This window comes from Amia ocellicauda, chromosome 17, assembly GCF_036373705.1.
Source record: "Amia ocellicauda isolate fAmiCal2 chromosome 17, fAmiCal2.hap1, whole genome shotgun sequence".
Classification (NCBI taxonomy): Eukaryota; Metazoa; Chordata; class Actinopteri; order Amiiformes; family Amiidae; genus Amia; species Amia ocellicauda.
This window is the reverse complement of record NC_089866.1, coordinates 7,229,948-7,251,326: the sequence shown is the minus strand read 5'-3', so window position 1 is coordinate 7,251,326 and position 21,379 is coordinate 7,229,948. Positions and strand designations below refer to the sequence as shown.

Below are 21,379 nucleotides of genomic sequence, written 5' to 3'. Positions count from 1 at the left end.
TGATCTTTCAAATGTAAACTTAATAGGCTCTCAAATTAGTTAAAATAAATGTTACAAAAAAGAAATATAGAAAAGTTTAAAATGTGTTTATCTTTGAATATGTATAATATGTTTAAACAAAATACCATTAGATTTAAAGAGTCAATTGATGTGTTTAAATAATAGCTGTGCACTGGCTTCTTCAACACGATGTCTGAAGCAAGGTTTTGAGAATTAAAGTAAAACATCCCCAATTTGAATTTTATGATTTTATGAATTAGTTGGACATTATGTTGAAGGGCAGTGACCAGAAGACTAATTTCAGATCAAATTTAAATTATGTTGGGAATAATAATATGTGTTTATATTATGGTTCAGTAGGAACAAGTATGTACATTTTTATTAATTTGTCATGGCTCATTTATTTTATCCATGTCATATTTAGTACTTTTTTTCCTTTATTTGACACGTATAATTAAAGACATAGCTGTAAATATTATGTTTATTATTTTGTTACCATAAGTTTAGGCTGAAGTTTGAAAAAATAAATCATTGTTAATTTATCCCTAGTGTTGCATGATGAACATTCTTAGTGTAATCACTATAGCATGACTTAATAGGCAATGTTCTTAAATATGTTGGCATTTATTGTCAATTATGTGCACAAGTGATTTATTTTATAAATATATGATTTTGTTTGATACTTGTTGGGAAAATATTTATGCATGCAGAAAGGAGTGGTTCATTTTAGTTTCTCATTCCAGTTTTTCTTTCTTTTTTTGGAAACACTGTAAATTTATTGGTATTCAATTATTTTTGGTAGATTTATTTTCTTCTCTTATGACCTGTATAAGGTATTTTATTTATTTATTTTCTTCTGGGATATATTACTGGTCATTTCTCAGGGTTTTTTCTAACTCAAGGACAAGATATGGTTCATATCTGTTGCTTATTTATTACACATCTCAATGCTGTCAGTTTTGTTTTTGTTTATTTTTTCTAATTTGCATGTTACAGAAAAAAAAATGACAATCAAGAAATGTTAAAAGATCAACAAGAACGACAACAATGAAATATCTATAAAAATAATAAGTAACAGAGAGAAAAAAAAGTTACTTGTGGTCAATGACTGAATTAATAATGTGCATGTTGTTTTCCCCTTCTCCCGCCTGCATGCAGGGATTTGGTTTCGTAACTTTCGAAAATAGTGCTGATGCGGACAGGGCGCGGGAGAAATTACATGGCACGGTGGTTGAGGGCCGTAAAATAGAGGTGCATGTTACAAATATTTCCCTTCTCATCTTTTTTATAAATGTCTGCTTCATTCTCATTTTGTTGTTTCAGATGCCTCATTTGTCTCTCCATGTGCTCCCCCTCCCTCCCCCATGTTTTGATTTTCTTTTTTTAATTTAATATATATATATTTATACCTATATATATTTAGGTCTCTTTTTTTATGACTTTATTTGTTGAATTTATTTCTTTATTTTTCTAAAGCCTTTACCGTATTGATTGAGTTATTTAATTTTGTTGTTATTATTTGTGTACAGTTGACAGAGAGAGAGAGAGGAGAGAAAGCCCTGATATGAAGTTATGATTTCCTATGTTTAAGTACGTTTTTTTAACTAAAAGATATATATATATATATTAAAAAAATGGGTGCAGTAACTACCAAAATACCAAAAAAAAAGAAACAAACCAACAAAAAAAAGCAAACAAGAGAAAACAATTGTGTAATTATTCATGCAATCAAATATGGTTAGTTATCGTATTGCAGGGTTGATGAGGGATGTGCGGTGGCAACCTGATCCTAACGAAAACCTGATCAGAACGAGATTCATAATGATCCTTGAACCAAAGTCTCAATTGGCACTGCAGGAATGCTTCCAGGATGTCTTCGAGTAGACCCAAGTGGACCCAAATTTGAGCTTCCGATCTATTTAGTCTGAAATTGATTTTTTCGCCGTACAATCAGCAGATACTGTGTCACCACTGATTCCCACTCAACACTGTCTTTAAAACTATTCTTTTCTAGAGTACTTTCCGATATTAAGTGGTGTAGTCTTTGAGTAAGATGTTGCATATTTTGCCTTTTCATTTTCCCCCTTTTCAACGATAGCACGTAGGGCCCTCACCAAACTCTCAGTAACCATGGTAACTGTATACATACACATGCTGGCGATGGTGCCGAATGGTAAGTGGAGAAGTCCATCTGCCGTTTCACGTATTAAGCGCTGATACCACGTGACTTTTTTTGACTTGTTGTTATTAAGTTTCTTGATGCTATTTTATATTGGTACGCCTGTAATTGAGTGTACGTTTTAGCAGCCTGAGAGGCACTGATTGGATTGAATTGACTCGTGCACATCTTACTCAGATTGTTAACTCCATATTGTGTTAAATAATGCACCCTCTTTTTATCCTTTGTTAGCTGTGGTTTAAGCTTGAATGATTTTTTTCTTTTTATTTTTCTTTTGTTTTTTTTTTAATTCTTGCGATGAAACCAAAGGCTCTTGTTCGGAGTGTTGAATGCTAAATGTTGCTTTTTTCCAATGGTACTTCTATTCTGAAGGGTTATGTTGCACACTGCTAAACTTGTCTGTCCCTTTTTGACATTTTATTTGTTTCTTGTACCTTGTCTCTCTTCCCCTTCTCCACTGCATGATCCTTCATATATGAATATTTTGTTTTGATTTACTATTTTATTTCTCTAGTTTTGTTTTCAATGTATCATGAAATAATAAAGCATGCGTTCAATTGTTTCTAAATGAAAATATGCAGTTACTTTTGATTTGCTTTTTATGTCTTTTTTAAAATTTGATAACTTATATTGCTTTTTTTAAATGTATTTGTAATTCAAGATGTTTTGTTTTGACAATAATCGTAACAATAAACAGTTTGTGATTTTGTTATGCATCTTAAGTTTATTTTAATTTAAATGCAGATATTTATTTTTTAATAGAATTACTGTAATGGTAATGCATGACATTGTATTATGTAAAATAAATAAATGAGTAATATAAGGCCACTAACTCCACTGCTTTGTTTGCTAAAATTGTCTTCTTTACGCTTAGGTTAATAATGCAACAGCACGGGTAATGACAAATAAGAAGACAGTCAACCCTTATGCAAATGGTAAGTCATATTAAAGTAAAATGAATATTCTACACAACTACAATGCAAAGCACTTTGTATTAACAACAATACTTATTCTAAATCAGTTGTAAAGCTCCCCAAAACCCTAGGGGGACACATGTTGAGAAAGTATGACATTAAATAAAGTGAGTGGCCCCTTTCAATGACCCCCTTAGCTCTGAAAATTGAAATCCAGTCCTAATTTTCTCTCTCCACTCTGAGCTAATGTGAAAATGTGAAAAACGTTATTTTCACCACCCCCTTTCTCCTTCATTTTAATATGATTTTTTTTATGATTTTTCGGTTTGTTTTTCAAAGTATGTCATCACTCACACCTACAATTTATGAAGTGCAAGGGTCAAACCTATCTGACAATAACTGTTTGTAGGAGAGAAGGTGAGAGAGGGGGAATTGTATCTTTAGCAAAAGGTTCATCACTTCCCTTCCTTTGGAAGAGTAACTGGGCTTTTAAAGGTGAGGATTGACAGCTCTGCATGCTGGATTTATAGGAAATCAATGAGAAGCATCCCTGCTTAGAAATGCCACATGTACAGGGAGCTTCATAGCATCACTCTTATTTAGCTTACCTAGATCAACGGCTGCCTGTTTCGTCATCTCGGCCTGTTCCTTGTGATAGTTTCATTTCTGGGAAGAGGCAATTCCTAAGTGCCTTCCTGGCAAAACATTAACATTAACAGCACAGGGAATGATGGAGTTATAACTTGTAGAAACATCTTATATATTTTCAAGTTAAACATAACAAAATAGGGTTCCTATAAAGTGGAGATGAGAATCCCAAGTCCAAACCTGTTTTTGTTTCTGTTGTTTGTTTTGTAAAGCTCTATCCGTTACATAAATCAATATGTAAGAAAAAGCTAGGTCACTTCATCACAACATCTGCCATTCAGAAGCCTGCAATATTTTCTCAGTTTGAAGCACGGGAATCTACTGTCATGAATCTCCAGTCCAGACAGATGTTTGTCTATCATTCCATCTGTCTGGGTTTGGGTGTGTCCGTCTGTCGGTCTATACCGAACAATCATATTTTAATTTGGTCACAGAACAGTGACAGCACTGCCCGTTGATGTGCAAATATGTCAGGTCGTAAATAGCAAGAGCCTTCCTCTCTTCCAGAAAGAAGACTGCCAGTCTAAGAGAGCTCATTAGTTAGGTTACAGAAGTGCAGAGGAAGCAGAACCGGGTAGTCATACTTTTAATAAATTGCACGATAACACCACTGTGGAACTAGCACACTCTCACAGTGATGTCCAATAATTAAACCAGCCTTCGTGACCTGGAAAAGTCCAATTTAAACACCAGCTAAGCATTAAGGCCGTGGCAGACAGGAACCTTTCTCTGTGACACAAACGAGCGACTGTCAGCTGTTAAAGACTAAGGCCTATGTTCATGGTGGCAAGGTGCATAATAAAACTGCAAATTGAAATCATGAGTGGGTCAGGACACCGTTTATAATAAAACAAAACTTAATGCGCTGTCACATGGTTTTATAGGTGTCAGATTGTTGGGATCAGTTTGTTTTAATTAACTCTAGCTTGCGCATCTCTGTATTTACAGCTGCATCATCAAGGATATTAAGATCGCTTTGTGGCCTTGACGTGAAAGATGACAATTTAAAACAAACAGTGCAAATAGGGCTATTTTTCATCATACAAAATGGAACTGCTCTGGACGACCAAGATGAAAGACCCTGGATATAATAAAAAGATAATTGATTTTTATGAGCTTTGCATTTGTACACATATGTTACAGACAGAGGAGGCGAGCTAATGCTAAGGTAATTTTGCTTAGCGAATAAGAACAGCAGCTGTATCAAAGATTTTGTTCAGTAGTTGTAGAACATACATGATATTTTGGAATCGGTATTGACCTATTGATAACACAATTCTTTTCACAGAAGAATAGGCGGAATACAATATAAATGCAGTAAAAGAAAAATAACCAACACAAACATGGATGAATTTCATTTCAGAAGGGATAAACTGCCTGTTTCGGGTCATATGATAATCCCAAAGGGGTCAGAAGGTCACTGACAGTGTCCTTGAATGCTAATTAAAATGTTGCCAGTGCGTGTGAAAAGGAAAAACAATAGCTGTGTTTTAGAAAATCCTTATATATTAATTAAAAGCCCTAACCTCTGCATAAAAGTGAAGGAGAGGTCTAACAAGTGTCTAATTTGTCAGCTGCTTAGGTGGTCAGCTATTGCATGACCCCAAGTGGCTTGACCTTATTTGGTCTCTTGTTCACACAGCTATCAGGTTTAAATTAGTATGAAACGTGTCATCTAATCTATTCTTTGTTAGTGCCCTATACAAATAAATAGTAAATAAATGCACAGCTCCCTCTTTGAAAGCAATATGGTTTCTTGAATTTGCTACAGATACTTTTGCAAAACAGTCCTCAGCTTTAGATTTAGGTAGAAAGAATGTAATAATGTATTTGAAATAAATAAATAAATACCCAAGCTCGGTGCGATCAATACTTCCCACAGTCTCCTCTCTCGTGTCTCACACCATGGTACCTCGGCAGCCTGCAGACGGGGGGACGTCAGCTCCCGTCACACATGATTAACCCGCACAGTTATGGGCTGGCACATGGCTCGTAGACGAGACAAAGTAAAGTTTAATTGCTGTTATTTCCATGATAAATGGAAGTCTTGGCTTCGACGGCTCAGGAAAGTTAGACAATGCAGCCATCAGAAAAGGGAGTGGGAGTGCAGATGAAAAATGAGACAACCTTTCAGCTGCGAGCATCGACCAGCATCTCGGAGGATTTTTCTTGGACAAATTGAGAAGCCATTAGTGTAACTTAAAGTCTGAGAGAGATCTGTCAGAGCCCCTCCACCCACTGCCTCCTACAGTACAGAGCCGGCTGTGGAATATCATGAATCGTACCGGCTCAACGCGGCCTGTCCTCTCTCTCAACGCCACACACTTCAGTCGGTTTATGTTACTGGCGGCACATAATGGCCTTTTTCTTCTGTTTTCAATATTTTGTGTGGTAGAAAACTCTTCTTAGTATGAAATGACTGTCAGAACATATTTTGTGGCATTTTTTGAATCCAAATATAACCCATGTACAATCTGCTTGCTAGTAATGAAATGTACTAATATAATTGTAGACAAAATAACCTTATTGACAAAATGGGTGGGGAAAAATGGACTCTAATGTGATCTTTTTCGTCCTAGGCTGGAAGTTGAATCCAGTGGTGGGTGCAGTTTACAGCCCAGAATTCTATGCAGGTAAATCTTTCTGCCAACTGCCTAATCTTCTATCTTTCTTTCTTTGTCTTCCCTTCTGTCTGTCATTCTTTCTTTCTGCAGTCATTTCCCTGTTTCCCCACGTGTGTGCTAACCAGTTTTACTTCGCTGTTGTGGATTACAGTGCACAAACAACGACAGTTCAATGGCCTACCTGTATTCTGCCCCCTTCTACATTTGTCTCCACACACGCATGCGCAAAAAATGGGCAAATGTCAACCACATTTACACCAAGGATGAAAAGCAACAAGGTCAGCATTATCCCTAAAGCCAAAAGGACGTGGTAGCGCCAACTAGCTTATCCCTGTCCTTAAAAGATTGCCATACCGCGAGGAATAAAATAAAAAATATCATGCTTACTAAAAATGAGAATAAATGGCAGGGCATAAAAAGCTAACAGCAGCAAATGCCGAGACCAACAGGGGATCCACATGGATTTGAATAAATAGAGAAATGACTGTAATATCCTGTCCAGGTTTTTGAGAGAGCTCATTTAGAACAGGGGGCCTTCCCATGGGAGGAATATTGTGCTCCCGCAGTGTATAATTTAAAACCTGGCCTGGATTTCTGTGTTTCTACTAAGCAGGCCCTGGCATCACCTCCAAGGTCTGGCAGCCTGGCAACTGTTTATTGCAATTAGCCAGTGGGTCCTCTTGTATTTGCATGTTCTCTGTATATGGCAGTCAGCCTACATATCCATCCTCACAAGCACAAAGAGATGCATCTTCCACGCGTACTGTCTGCGATCGAGGGAGCCTCAGAGTCTTTGGAGGCTTCTTGGGGGTTGTGAACTGAGATGCTTCATTCCTTCTAGGAGGCTCTCTCTCTGTCATTGCATTTTTGTTAAGTGAGATCATTGCAGAACCTTAGGATGCCAGCTCTGACCCTCTCCACTATACTGTTATCTTACCCCATTATGGTGAAAAATATTGCAGTTTTATGGTGATTAGAATAATGCAATAAAAAAAAGAAAAGAAAAATCTAATTGTCTTCTTGCGCTGGGGCATGAAGGGTTTGAAATATATTTTGTAAATTGAAATCAATATTTTCCATTTCTCCAAACAGTAATTTTCCTAATTCAGTGCACATTCTGTTAATTACAAAATGGCAGATTATCGATTTGCTTTTGTCTCACCTTTCAGCGCTCAAAACACTTTTCTTCCCTCCAGAATGCCGGTGAGGGAAGCAGTTTTCCCCCCTTTTATTTAATGAGAAGTTTAATTATAATTACCGCTGCATTAATACACCATGATGGTGGTCACGAAGAGAAAGGCCTTGAATAATTTTGTCTTCTCGGTAACTAGGAACCGCTATTGGCAAGCTGTTACTCAAAACGCTGTTAGACTGAAGGCATTAAAACAGTACGGAATTTGATTTAAAGTTTAGGGTCCAGTCAGTAGTGATAGAAGTTAATAATAATGCTTTTAAAAAACGTAGTAGATTAATGTACTGGTTTTAAAAATAAAGTTACATGATGTATTAGACTAAAAACTGTATTTTAAAGTACAGTTCATACATCATACGTAAAAAACAAAACAAAAAACTATGGCTATGAACTAAAGTGGATACTTTTTGAGTTTTCATTTAGAATTCAAATATTTACTTGAGATTTTGAAGGAGTTTCCTTTTCAACGTCTGTGCGATCGCCCACTGTGAGCGACTGTATGTTCCTCGAGGAGTGTGTCGTGTTTCAAAGGTCAAATGTTCAAATTATCCGGGGGGAAGCAGAAGCAACAACTGCCACTACGTGAACTTCCTCTCCCTCAGCTGCCCAAATGATGAAAAATTTAGCCACTTTAGGTATAAAGATGATGTATCTGAGGAGAAACTGTTGATTTAAGGCATCTTTAATCTTCATAAATAAGTAAAAAACAGAAGGTTATACAAAGCTGTCAGGATGGCACTGATGAATGGCGAATTCACCAGTTCTCAATTGCCGGTGAAGACACACGCCGTAAGGCTGAACCACATTGTACATCATGTCTTCCAGCTCATTTCTATGATTAAATATTCCGTCAGAGTAGGCTATAACCCTGTAAAGCTTAACAAGATTCATATGATGCACCACTTGAATTTACATAACTCACTTCTCCCAATGTGGAGCATCCCCTCGTTTCTGAGTGTGAAAGAAAATGAGAATTGAGTAAAATTACTCCAAGAGACAAAATCAATAGAGAGAAAAAAAGAAAGAACCCCTTAATGTAATGCAAATCTGAGATATAGTTATGTCTTGAGAACTTGAAGCAAGGCTATTAAAGTCAAAACTGGAGGACTGTGATGTAAATCAACTGAAAAACCCTTTCACAAAATGAGAAACCTTCCAGTCGTGAGGTTAATAACGAACATTTGTATTTTGTTTTGTTTTCGTCAGGAAGCTTTGTGGTTTTTTTTTTGGGCGGTTTACAATTTGGATTTTTTATTTTTTCTAAGTAGGATTTCTTACTTCTTCAATTTCTTCCGACAGCCAAAAGGAATTGACTTTTTTTCAGTTTTTTTCCAGTCTGAATGTTTCCATACAGATCGGGACATGGGAGGCACCAGAACGTGTGAAGCTCCGTGCTACGATGTTGATAACATTGTTGTAACCTAGGTAACAGCACGGGGACTGCGTTATTGAATTTGAGATAAAACTGCAATATCTTTGTAATCACATAACTTTGCAGTGAAGTTTATTTTTGGAAGAAAGGGAGAGCACTAAATGAAAGCGCGGGGATGAGTTGTGGTTCCTATATAATATGCTTATATGAGAGGTCATTTGTTATTGTCTCCTGAACAAACCTATTTGATTTCCATAGAAGGATATTGTAGTATAATTATGTAAGCTATGGTAACTATCAAATTATAGTCGTTTTATGAGCCGTAACTTCCCTAGATACTCCTTATACAAAATCTATTTTTTTAAGAATTATTACTGGTGCGCTGAGCCATGCGACATCCCAACAAAGAGCCTGGGTTGTTTACCTGGCACTGGTGCTTTTGAAATTAGCTGCACCAAATATTGCATATGAACAGTGTGAATTAGTAGGTTTCAACTGGATCGAAGTGCCTCAGACCCAGCATAGACTGTAATTCTAAGAAGTTCACTTTATCAGTATCTGTGAAATGAAAAATCCCAGCTGCCTTTGGAAGAAAACGACTTTGAATGCTGTTTTTGGTTGTAAAGAAGGTGTTAAAATACACACAAACAAACACAAAACAGCTGCTCCAGAGAGTCAAGGCATCAAAAATATGTAAATGAAATAAATACAGATATTCAAAATATTGGGAGATATTTCAACTCACCCTTTGACTCCTAAAGAGTACTATTTTCTATTTTCTCTCGAAGTTTGTTTTCAATCAAATAGTTTAGTTATTCTGGCAGGCCTGTAACTTTTGCACAGAAAAGGGTTTAGCCAATATGTATTATTTTTTCATCCTAAACGTAATTCCTGTAAATATTACCTTTCACACCTCATAGAAACCCCCGACACACATACACCCAAAAACATATCCCTTGCTCTAAAAATCTAAAATATGAAACCACAACACTATGCTTGTCCTATACTTTGATGGAGCATAATTTGAGGTTTAAATCTGAAAACAAACATCACAGTGAAAAATCAGGGGTAAAGAAAATAAGCAGGGAATAATCGTTCTAGTGTGATTAGGCCTTAATGCATTAGGCATTGTTCCAGCAGGGTGCTATTGTTAAATCCCCACTAGTTAGATGAGCTTAACTGAATGGAATAATACTTTAATCCAGATGGCTTTCGCATTCCTTTTTTCTTGCTAGACCTGGAAATTGTATTTAGGTGCAAAGCATATAATGCATGCATTAGTCCAGGTCTTCGAGAATACAAAGTGACTTTCTGACTTTCTTTAGAATTCCATGTAGCAACTCATATAGCTGCAAACATATCAGATTGTATTAGTATTGTCAACCAGTGAATCTTAATAGATATATTTTCATTATTTGTGTTTGTGTAACTGATTATAATATACAGGGGAATCAGTATGACTGCATTCAGCTCAAAGAAATAAAATAATGGCAAGAATCATCAGAAAAAAAAAATGAAAGCAGGAAGCAGACACAAGACTAGCCATCCTGATCAAATTATTCATTTTAAAGATTATGGTGTATGGTGTGGTGTAAAAGTGCACAATTGAGCGCTGCTATTTTCAATTAATTTCATCTAATGGCCTTGCTTTGTGAAATGTGACCCCGGCTGAAACATAGCTGAGGCTCCAAAACAGTGCTTCTTGGGGAAACAGATTTGCTTTTTGTGACTAAAGTAATTTAGACGCAAGTCTCTTAACTTAATTTAAACCCTTAATTTCAAAGTGATAAGAATTCATGGCGGTAGTGAGATTTACCCCAAGGTAGCCTACTAGTGCTTGGATGAAGCAGTTAATGACATTAACATTTCATTTGAAATATTTACATTTAAGTAATGTAGATTAATACAAATATATACCATACTTAAACGGTTCATTTCAATGACAGACAAATATTTCCCTTTATAAGATCTGTCGCAGCTGTAGAAGATGTTTCCTCAGAAAGAATTGCGTGGAATTGATTATCACATATTGCCTGGCGCTGTTCTAATGTGTTTTTCATTAAAATTGGCAACAGAAGGAAACAAAGCAAAAACACGACAGCCACAGGGTCCTTCCCTTTCTCTGGCTAGATTTCTTACTTTCAAGAGTTCCTCATATGAAAGTGGCCTATAATAGATTGTATAATTGTATATGTAGCTGTATTTTAGTCCTAAAGGATCATAGACCACAGATTGAAACTACTGTATAAGCACAGAGTAAATTGAAGCCTTCAATTTGTCCATTGCTAGAACGTGTAATTTGAAAATAATACTAGATGGTGCTTTACAGTAGTGACCATGGTTATTGGGACTTCTTGAAGAAGAAAATTATGGATATCAGTACTAAAATACTGTCCTAAAACTAATTAAATTGAATCTCATATGCTCATCCCCCTAATCAAGACACAAGCACAGTCTTTTGTTGTCTCATGAGACAGAGACCCCCAATCTAGAAGTGTGATTTACTTTGAAGGGCTACCGTATTCAGTGCCTTTCAGGTTATTTTACATGTTGACAGGATTATCTTTCAGGTCTAAATGAGTCTTTCTGGCACCAGGCCATTGCTAAAGTATGGCTGTGTAATATTTGATATCTATATACATATATGTGTCCAAGAATTGCGCTCTCAATTTGGGAATCTCCTTAAGAGAGAGAGAGAGAGAGAGAGAGAGAGAGGCAGGCTTTATGTTCTGCTGGATTTAGTTCCACCGTGGAAAAAAAAGAAAAACGCGGCTGTCAATTCCTCAGAGATGCTCACAATTGCATCGCGTGTTTCCCAGAGGAGCTTGTTTTGAGAGGGTAGCTCCCAATGATTGGCCATAGTCAGAGGATGCATCTACACGGTGGTATTTCTACAGCTTTAAAGTAGCTGCTTTGTCCTTCTGTGGCCCTCATTAGAGCTAATCTCAGGAACACCGGAGCTTGTTATACAGCCTTCAACTGCAGCATGTGATTTTTATTTTCCCACAATTAGGTATGAGGATTGTATCTATTTTCGTGAAGGCATAGCTTTTTGAACTGGACCTTTCCTTAGGATACAGGCTGTACAATCAAGAGTGAACACTATTTTTTTTTATTTTACACTACACTTTACATGCTTTTCCTGTAAACAGTCTTCTGTATCATTTTTTTGAAGTATTAGAATTCTCCAAACCAGGATTGTGAACAAACAGCATCTGCGATTTAGTTGCTCTGGAAGTGGAAGGTGCCATTTTTCAGAGTCCGAACCCTTGCCCTATTGTGCCATTGTATTTCATCCGGAAGGGAATGAGGTGTGCCACGATACAAGATTAACTTTTTTTTTTTTTAAACCACTTATTTATGGAAATATTGACGTGTTATTGAATTCAAGATTGCGTGCAGTCATTTGTCTTTTTGTTTGAAGTATTGAATGAAGTATGTAAAAGCAATGCAAGGAGACCTAATCTACTGCAGAATGGCTGACACATCTCAATATTGGTACTGCTTAATGAGGTTACTGAGGTTACAGTAAAGGTTTTTTGAATTATTCTCCTTATCTTCCAGAACAGCTTGAAGGCTTAGTTTGCTTATGTGTTCGTTTTTTTTCCAAGCTGTTTTATTCCAGCAGTGTGCATCTAGAATCTGTCTTTTGAGTTAGCTTGAATAGGATCCAAATTACTTCATACAAGCAAGTATGCACACACACACACACCCACATACACACACCTCTATATATGGACAATGAATTTCTCAGCAATGTATCTATGTTGATGTGTTTAGTGGAGAGTGAAAGTATTACAAATTTTAAGTAGTATGTTAACCTGACTGGTTTCAGGTACATTAGTTCGTTACATATGCCACAAACATTCAGACCCCCTACTGGCATTGTTTATGTCAACATTTTTTTTTTAATTTCCTGAAATAGAATAAAAAGTGCTACCCCTGTGAGTCAGTGCACACTCCAATGGCCTAAATAAATCTTTTCATATGCTCTCAGTACCCTACTAAAAGCTTTCTTTGGTTTTTATTCAAAATGACGGATTGGATTTCACTCAAATTGAACATGTCTAACTCCCAGGTCTCTGTTGTGTCTTTGCATTGCCCCTGCTTGCAATACAGTATCTAATGAAATTCATACAAAAAAGAAGAAACTGGTCACCAATAAAATATTACACCGGACACACACACACCCACACACACTGAACTGGAGAGTGATGTTTGTGCAGTATGAGCAGGTATACTGAGAGGGATGTTTTCAATGTAAAAGCAATTTTCTTTTACTACAGAAGCAAATTAGTGATTTGGACTTTTTCTGATGGAAAGATTTATCTTTTTTTGGTCAAATTTAGAAGATTACAAATACAGTAACATTGGTTATCTTTCTTTAGTTAATAAACATGCTGTATGTGAATGATTACTGCATTTAGTATGTTTATATATTTAGACAGCTGAAAAAGGGAGTATAGCATGTTTATACTTTCTATCCATCGATTTATCACAATTGTAGTTTATACTTTAAACTTGAAATGCAAAGATGCATATTTAATGTTCACAGGTGTTCCGCCATTTTTAATTTCAAGCCTGTACAGAGAGTACTGAATTAAATATTTATAACATGATAGCATTGTGGAGCTTTCTAATTGTTTAAAGTATAAATTAACTTAATTAAAAATGTATGTATTTGGAAAGGGAAGCATTTCAGAGCACCCACCTATGCGAAAGATATATAAACATTGTCGTCACATGAAAAACAATTGACTGAAGCAATAGTTTTGTGTTTTTTATGCCCTGTGGGCCTTGTGATGCGTATTCAGAAATAATGACCTCGTGGCCAAAGGAAATTGTATAATCTCTCTTTCTCATACTTGCTTTTACACATATACACATTTATATCTATATCTATAACAGTATACATGTAGCTGTAATATATTGTGGCACTGTGGGGTACTGCACGCACGGCCAGGTGTCTAAAAGGCGGGGCTCAGGAAACTCAAGACGTATGTCGGTGCAAAATGGTGATTTATTTACAAGACACAGAGCTTGTGAAGCCAAATCAAAAGACATACCAAAAGAAAACCATCAATCAAAACATAGCTCTTATTTGCATCTACCTAAGCATATAACAAGTCCCTCCCTAAACGCATACTAAAAATAAACTTATCACAGACATAATGACAACCCTAATCTGTAGTTAAAATATATATACAGCTGTGGAAATAATTAAGAGACCACTCCAAGTTCAGAAATCGATGTTAAGTGGTCTCTTATTTTTTTACGGGGGTGTATATATATATATATATATATATAAAACCTTCATCAGCCCGTATTGATCCACTGCTGGATGAAGGCCTCCCCAAGATGTTTCCATTTGTGATTTTTCAGGTCAAGCCAACAAAGCTTCCTATTTCATCTTCTCATCTTTCATGTGGTCTTCTATTTTTTCATCTCTTGGGATCCATTCTATAGCTTCTTTTGTCCATCTTTGGTCTGTTCTTCTTGCAATGTGTCCAGCCCATTGGCCTTTTAACATTTTCACTCTTTCAATGATGTCACATAATTCTGTTTGTTCTGTTTTTCTGTCTCTTTTTGTTTTTCCAAGTATACATCTTTCCATGCTTTTTAGTGTTGTTTCCAGTTTTTGTATTTAGTGACCAGGTTTCAGAGCACTAGCAGTATGCATTGATCAAATATTTTTCTCTTAAGGCAAATGGTACATTTATTTGGAATAGCAAGCCATTTGTTTCCAGATCTTCTTTTGATATTTTCCAAAATGAATTGAATCCAAGGGCCATTGAATTCAAAGGTGTTTTTGCAAAGATGGCGATGCCATTGGCAATGTAAGCTCCATTTATTGTGATTCATTTCTTTCTCAGCCCAAAGTCTTGAACATTTCTTCAAGTGTTTCCGTGAAGAGTTTTGGAGATTGTGTCTCCTTGACAAACTCCTTTTTCAGATCTTGATCTTGTCAGTGTCTTGGTGGAGTCAGATTGTTGATGTGGTATTGTTGTAGATATATTTCATAAGATGTATGTATGTTTCCTCAATGTTTTGTACTCTCAGAGCTCTGATGGAGTTTGTATATATTGAATCAAATGCTCTCTCATAGTCCATAAAGCCCAGGCACAGTGGAAGGTCTTATTCTCCACATCGTTTCAATACTTCTCGGATGACTTGAATGTGATCCATCGTGTTATATTCACTTCTGAATTCTGCTTGTTCTCTTGGTTGGGCAAAATCCAGGGTGTCTTTAAGGCAATGTGTTAATATATTTATAAATACTTTGTATAAGATGGGAAGTAGACTAATGGGCCTATAGTTCTTCAGTTTCCATTGTTGTGAAGAAGAATGACAAGTGCGTTGTTCCATTTATCTTGGATTTCATTATTTCTGAGATGTTTTGTGAACGGTTCTGTAGGAATATATATATATTCTTCCAGGAGAGTAGGATTCCTCAGTAAGGAATCCAGACTTTATTGTTTCTGTAATCTTTGATTGCATGGAAAGCACACATAAGAGAGAAAGACAAGAGAATTGGGTGTAAGTGTAAATCTGATTAGTATACAAAAATTGAGTAAAGTAATTATGCAATAATTTCAATAAATAAAAGGAAATACGTTATTTTGGTTTAGTACATATTTAAATGAAATAAACATCTGTGCATCAGTTGAAACAGTTATTCTCTGTCGGTGGATCTTACAGACTGCCTTCCCATGTAGAGTGCAGAATAAAATATGATACACTGATCTGTAATAAAGACCAGCAACCATTGCTAATGCAGGATTAAGTTGGTTGATATGCTTATTAATCACCCCCATATTTTTCCTTCAGTGCATAATTTTCTGATAAAATTTCCATCAGCTTCTTTAATTAAACTAATGGTTTAAATGAGGTTCCAGATCAGTAGTTATTAATCCTTCTAAAGAATTTCACAGAAGCCTGAGTGTTATTAATTAGTCAGGGAAATCTTGATATTCATTTAAAAGTTAAAACAACACTTGAAAGCAAGGGTACTGCTTCATCAAAAAAAAAAAAAGGAAGCGAGAGATTGTGTGACTAGACATGCCGGATAATATCCGCAAAGCATTGTTCACGTGTTTTGAAAACTCTAGTAAACCGTAGTAAACCTCATCGGATTAAAATAATTAATACATGAAAAATTAAAAATAAAAACATTACAAACTGACCCTAGGGCAGATTTGGCTTAATAAAAATGTATATATCTCACATGTAATGGCGAAAACACTGAAAGTGTGTATGCAGTAAAAACAAAGGGCTACCTAGTTTGATATATGTTTTATCTATGGATCCCAAACAGAACATTTTGAAACCCCACAACCACTCTTATTTTCTTCCTCGGCTGCAGCCCGTTTGGTTCTGCCCAGTTGTCAATATCCTTGACTCCCTAAGGATTGTCCCTCAATGAGAAGAAGGCTGATAGTGGCCAGTACATCTCTAATTAAATTGATCATATTAATGATTTTAGAGTTTACCGCACTACAATAACAATTTCACATTTCAAAGCTTAAAAACCAGTCAATTAAGCAGCTGTCTTTGTAAATTAAATGAGAAATGTATGGGAAGCGCCTGCAAAGAGAAGTTGAATGGAATAAACCAACCTAAGGCAACCATTGATGTTTTATAATGATAAAATACCACACGACCCACCCACCCACAAACACACAAATAAGTATAACAAGGAGAATTAATTAAATATCTTCTTGACAGTACACAATTCATTTGACAGTAGCATATTTAACTCTTCCGTATGCCCATCATATCTGCATGGTGTCCAGTGGTGAAAAAAAACTGTGCCCTGCAGCAGCTTTACAGATGAAAAATCAGCCAGATTTTCCACTTTCATCCATCAATATTTGAACAACTAGTCATTCTGACGTCAGCTACCCTTCACATCGGTTTAGCTTGCGGAACGGTCTTATGACAGCTTGCATGCTGACACATGTAAGCAGACCTTTTTATTCATCAACCTTATTTGTAATTAATGATTCCCCATCTTCTCTCTGCAGTTGATCTTTATTCTGGCCTCAGGGTTGGGTATTGCCCAGAAGAATTGAATGTTTGCACCCACTCTGTCCTGTCACTTAGATTTCTGGATTATTCATAATGTGGAGCCCTATGTTATTTGTGACTGCACCTGCATTTTAATAGAAACACTCATTTTCTTTTCTTTTTTTTCAGTTTTTCTACTCAAATGCAAAACATGTTTTGGAGAATTCCTCTTTGGGGCTAAGTAAATTAGCTGCCATTACATTAATTGTTCTTGATAATACCTGACAGCAGTTTGAGCCAAAGGCTTAAAATTAAAAGGATACATAAGACACAATTATAAACTCTAATCAACATAAAAAAAGGTGAATACAGCTTCGGTGCTTTTGAGCACAGCGCAGATTGTCTGGCTTGCGTTTCCTTTTGGGTGAGATTATACTGTTTTATGAAGATGGTATGTGTGTTATCGTACAGCTAAATGTAACATCCACATCAGGTATGTTTTTTCTTTTGTGTGTGTCTGTTAAAGCTTAATGCCCCAGAACATGAGATATTGTGAGCTATGAAATCCCTCATAACAGTTTCTTGTTATTTCTTAAGATATTATTTTCGGGGGAAAAACACGCATATGACAGACAAGCATCCGCTAGAGACGCTTCGCACTTTTGTGCCAGACAGATATTAAAACGATAAACTAGGCTGCCCTGGGACTGAAGCCTAAGAGTAACCAGTAAACAAGAATGCATCGATATGATGTTCTTGAAAGGTGGGGAAGGCAGTTATTCTGAGGCAATTCCCTGGATGATACAAATCCCCTACAACTGTTGACACAAATATTTTTTATTATTTTTTAAACACTTTAGATGCTCACCGCCTTTCATAAAATAACAAAAGCTGTTGCATTACCTTTCGAGGTCAGTTCATCATCTCATTGTATAGATTGTCCAAATGGTCTCTGGGGGATTTTTTTTATATTTACGTGGCTATCAAGGAGGTTAAAGGGTCAGCCGAGTGTTGGGAACCACTTCTAAAAAAAAATATTTTCAAGAGTATCAAGCTAGCCAAAGACACCCTACCTGCTTACACAAAAGACAGCCACTTCTGTTGAACTGAGTCTTGAGAAATTACCTTCAGTGCTACGTTTTCTCTCTGTGCTATGAAGGTGAGGCTTGCCCCCAGTTCAAGACCTTCTCAGAGAGGTATAAATGTGTGTGTTCCAGGAGAGTGTGGCAGTTTGTCTTTCAAGAGCCTTCCAGAGACTAGTTTGACTTGGTGGAGATCAGGCATCCTCACGGTTTATTTTTCCCTAAGAACAACATCGTCCCACCTGGTTGCGTGAAGGCAAGAGTTATCACTCATTAAAAACCCTGGGCTGTCAGAGGCCTTGCCAAAGATATAATGCCAACATGTTTATTGGATGAGTTCCGTTAGGACATCCCTGCCTTTATATTACTGCCACCCTTGTGTGTTTCCCTCAGGTTAGATAGTTGTAGAACAGGTGCTCTCAATGCATGCCTGGCAAAAAGAGTCACTGTGTCAGAACATGGCTTGCTCACTGGCCTATAAGCAGCACACCACACTGGTTTCCTGTTGTTTTCAAAGAAATGGGAAGTCCAGTGATGGTCAAGAGGTCATCTGGGAACATGGAATCCTGGTCAAACTGGCTGAATTGTGTCTTACAGTGGTTTTGTGTTACCTGTTGAGTGTATTATAAATGGCTTTATTACAAAAGGCTTCAGTCTAGAAACTTTAAAACACAAGCACAAAGAAAGTTTTAGAAGAACATCATTCACAATTGGCAAGAGCAATAAGTCCTACAAGAATCCAATAATGCCTGCTGTGACATTCAGATTAATTTAGCCTTGACCAAATTGTTAATTTAAACCACCCCCAATGAGCGGGTAGTAGTGTTCCTTATATGAATTCATTTTAATGACTGTGTCCGGGTGTTAAAAGTATTTTTACTTTTTAAAAACGTAATTCTTTTTCACAATATTACGCATAATGCACTGAAGAATGTAAATTAATTATTTTATAGTTTCCAACCTTAAATAGCATACCCACACAAAGCCAGCCTTAAAGAATCTATCCCCAACGTCTTGTGCGAAACTTCAACACAATCCGTTTATTTACCATAAAGAAGTCAGTGAGTGCAAAGGGATTCAATTACTGCACATTCTGTTTTGCAAGCAACTACCTCACATAAAAAGTTAATTAATCAGGGCTATGTCAATTTCCCTCTGCCATGTCATTTTGCAGCGAGGTAATTAATCACAAATTGCCCAACACACAGCATGTAGAGAAGACAATCCTACACTAATTTATTGTCTTTCAAAAAAAAAACGTTAGAAGAAGGAGAAAAAAAGGCAGCAGCACAGCAGAGAAAGAAACACAGGCTGCTTTTCATAATATTTTTTATCGAGTCTTTTGCATGTAGTAATATAAAGAGGCAACAAACAGCTGTAGATTGAAAAAATGAATATTAAAAGAACAAATGAGAGCAGATTTATTGGCTGTTGCTTTGCTGTAATGTCAGAGCAGGAGATTACATAGTGGAAATGAACAATGAAAAATTACCCATACATGTGTAGAGAGGTGATTAAACTTGTACATTAATTACAAGTTTCTTTTTTTAATGCATTTGAAATGTGTGTTTAGTGTGTGATAAAGCGCATGTGGATGATAAAGCATCAGATGATGGAGTCGAAGTCTAAGTTCACAGTTGCCTTTAAATAATATTTCTAAGCCTAGGAAAAGAAGAGCTTCACAGCTTTATTTCTCCTTTCATTTGTTCTTTCTTTCTTTCTTTTTTTTTACATGCCACTGCATACAAATTAAAAGTGTTGCATCCTCACAACAAACAAAAGCTTAGCAACAGTACATTATTTGCATTCCTTAGGGGAACAAATGTATAAAGCAATTATTTGCAAGGATGTAAAAAAAAAATGAAAGAAAAACGAAGTTCCAAATACAAAGCCAGTAATCTAATCTTTGGCTTCCCACTGTTAACTCATAGCCCCCTCATTATAATGGTGTGGAAGTTCACAGATCTTCCACATACGTTTAATATTCTGAGAGGTCTACCCTGTCCAATATATTTGCTGAAATGGTGTGTGTTTAATAACTTGCCGAGGTGTCGGTACAACTGTGAGGGAGGATGAATAACCTAAGAACCTTAACAAAAAAGGCTGCAATGATCTTGTTTAAATATTCTTAAATTACTTGTGGAGGGGGCTTCTGCTTGTTTTTTTTTTTTAATTATTATTATTCGTTTAATTCCCATTTCGAATTGTATGTTGTTTCCCCTAAATCCCAGTCTCCTGCTAGCCGTGGAGTAACAGAATTGAAGCTGTGGGATTGTAACCACTTTATTCCACGTTTTACACCACATTTGTTCTTTTACAACGTTGTAATGTGTGTTAATCTGTCGGACACGAGCGCGGTGCTTGATAAGAAAGCTCGCCATATGCTCCGAGCACCCTCCTCGTCTCCGCGTTGGCCAGCTCCAACACCGCCATGGACCAAGGCAGGTTGCATCCATGGCGCAGTACCTTTTTATTTGAAATGTCTTAAGAGTTGTATACATTAAATTAGTCACAGCCTATTTAAACTAGCGGCATCTCTAAATGCTTACTTCATAAAAGAGATGTTTAAGGAGCTCTGGTTTTTACAGAGGAGGGATGCGCTCTACAAAAAAAAAGAGGGTCCTCATCTCGCAGTATTGATGGACCACCTTTCCCAAGGCATATGGGCCCTCTCCCTCAAAACTGTAAACAGAAAACAAATGAGAAAAATAATTGCCCTATAAAGCAGTTGTATACTTTTATGGATTTGATGCAGTATCTACCTCCTGTTGGGTTCCGCATCTGCTCGGCTTTAATCTATCCCACAGCAGTAAAACTTTTACACTCTTGTTTATACCCCTTGCAGTCTTCCCTGCTGCAGATTTCCATTTTTCATTGGGGGCATAGTTAGAGCCGCAATCAGTGCTTACCATTTTAAATGAAAGAGCATAATCTAAGTTGTTTATCCTTTAAATATTCATGTACAGTAATAACAGATATATTTCTCTGCTACCGAATATACACATCAAAGCCAATGCTCACTGACACATGCATACACATATCTAACTACATATACGCTCTTTTAAATCCATTGACCGCTTCAATTATTTCCGCTGTTATTGTTTAAATTAAGTAATTCAAAATCTTTTTTTTTATCATGTGTGTTTTAATTCGGTTATTTAATACAATCCGGAAAGCAAACACCGGACATTTACTTTAATTACAGATAGGCCCTCATTAATGTAATTTTATTTGCACAGTAGTGATATGGAGGAAAAAAAGATCATAGGAATCCAATTGTGCTGGAGAAAAGGCAATTTTCTTTTGTGGTGGGCAAAAAAATAAATAAAAAATAAACGTCTATTTGCTGTGCAAGTGGAAA

At 36.4% G+C, this 21,379-nt stretch overlaps 1 protein-coding gene across 24 annotated transcripts in view; it reads left to right on the top strand.

Moving 5' to 3' along the window:
- rbfox1 (RNA binding fox-1 homolog 1) overlaps positions 1-21,379 on the top strand; it is a 636,526-nt gene that overhangs the window by 587,971 nt on the left and 27,176 nt on the right. For 20 of the 24 annotated variants that reach the window (XM_066689825.1, XM_066689842.1, XM_066689823.1 and 17 more), the window contains 3 exons: positions 1,159-1,251; positions 3,054-3,114; positions 6,321-6,374. In XM_066689825.1, the coding sequence (XP_066545922.1) occupies positions 1,159-1,251; positions 3,054-3,114; positions 6,321-6,374 (208 nt within the window). The remainder of the gene's footprint in view (positions 1-1,158; positions 1,252-3,053; positions 3,115-6,320; positions 6,375-21,379) is intronic. The other 4 variants (XM_066689841.1, XM_066689843.1, XM_066689833.1 and 1 more) reach the window with 1 other exon arrangement.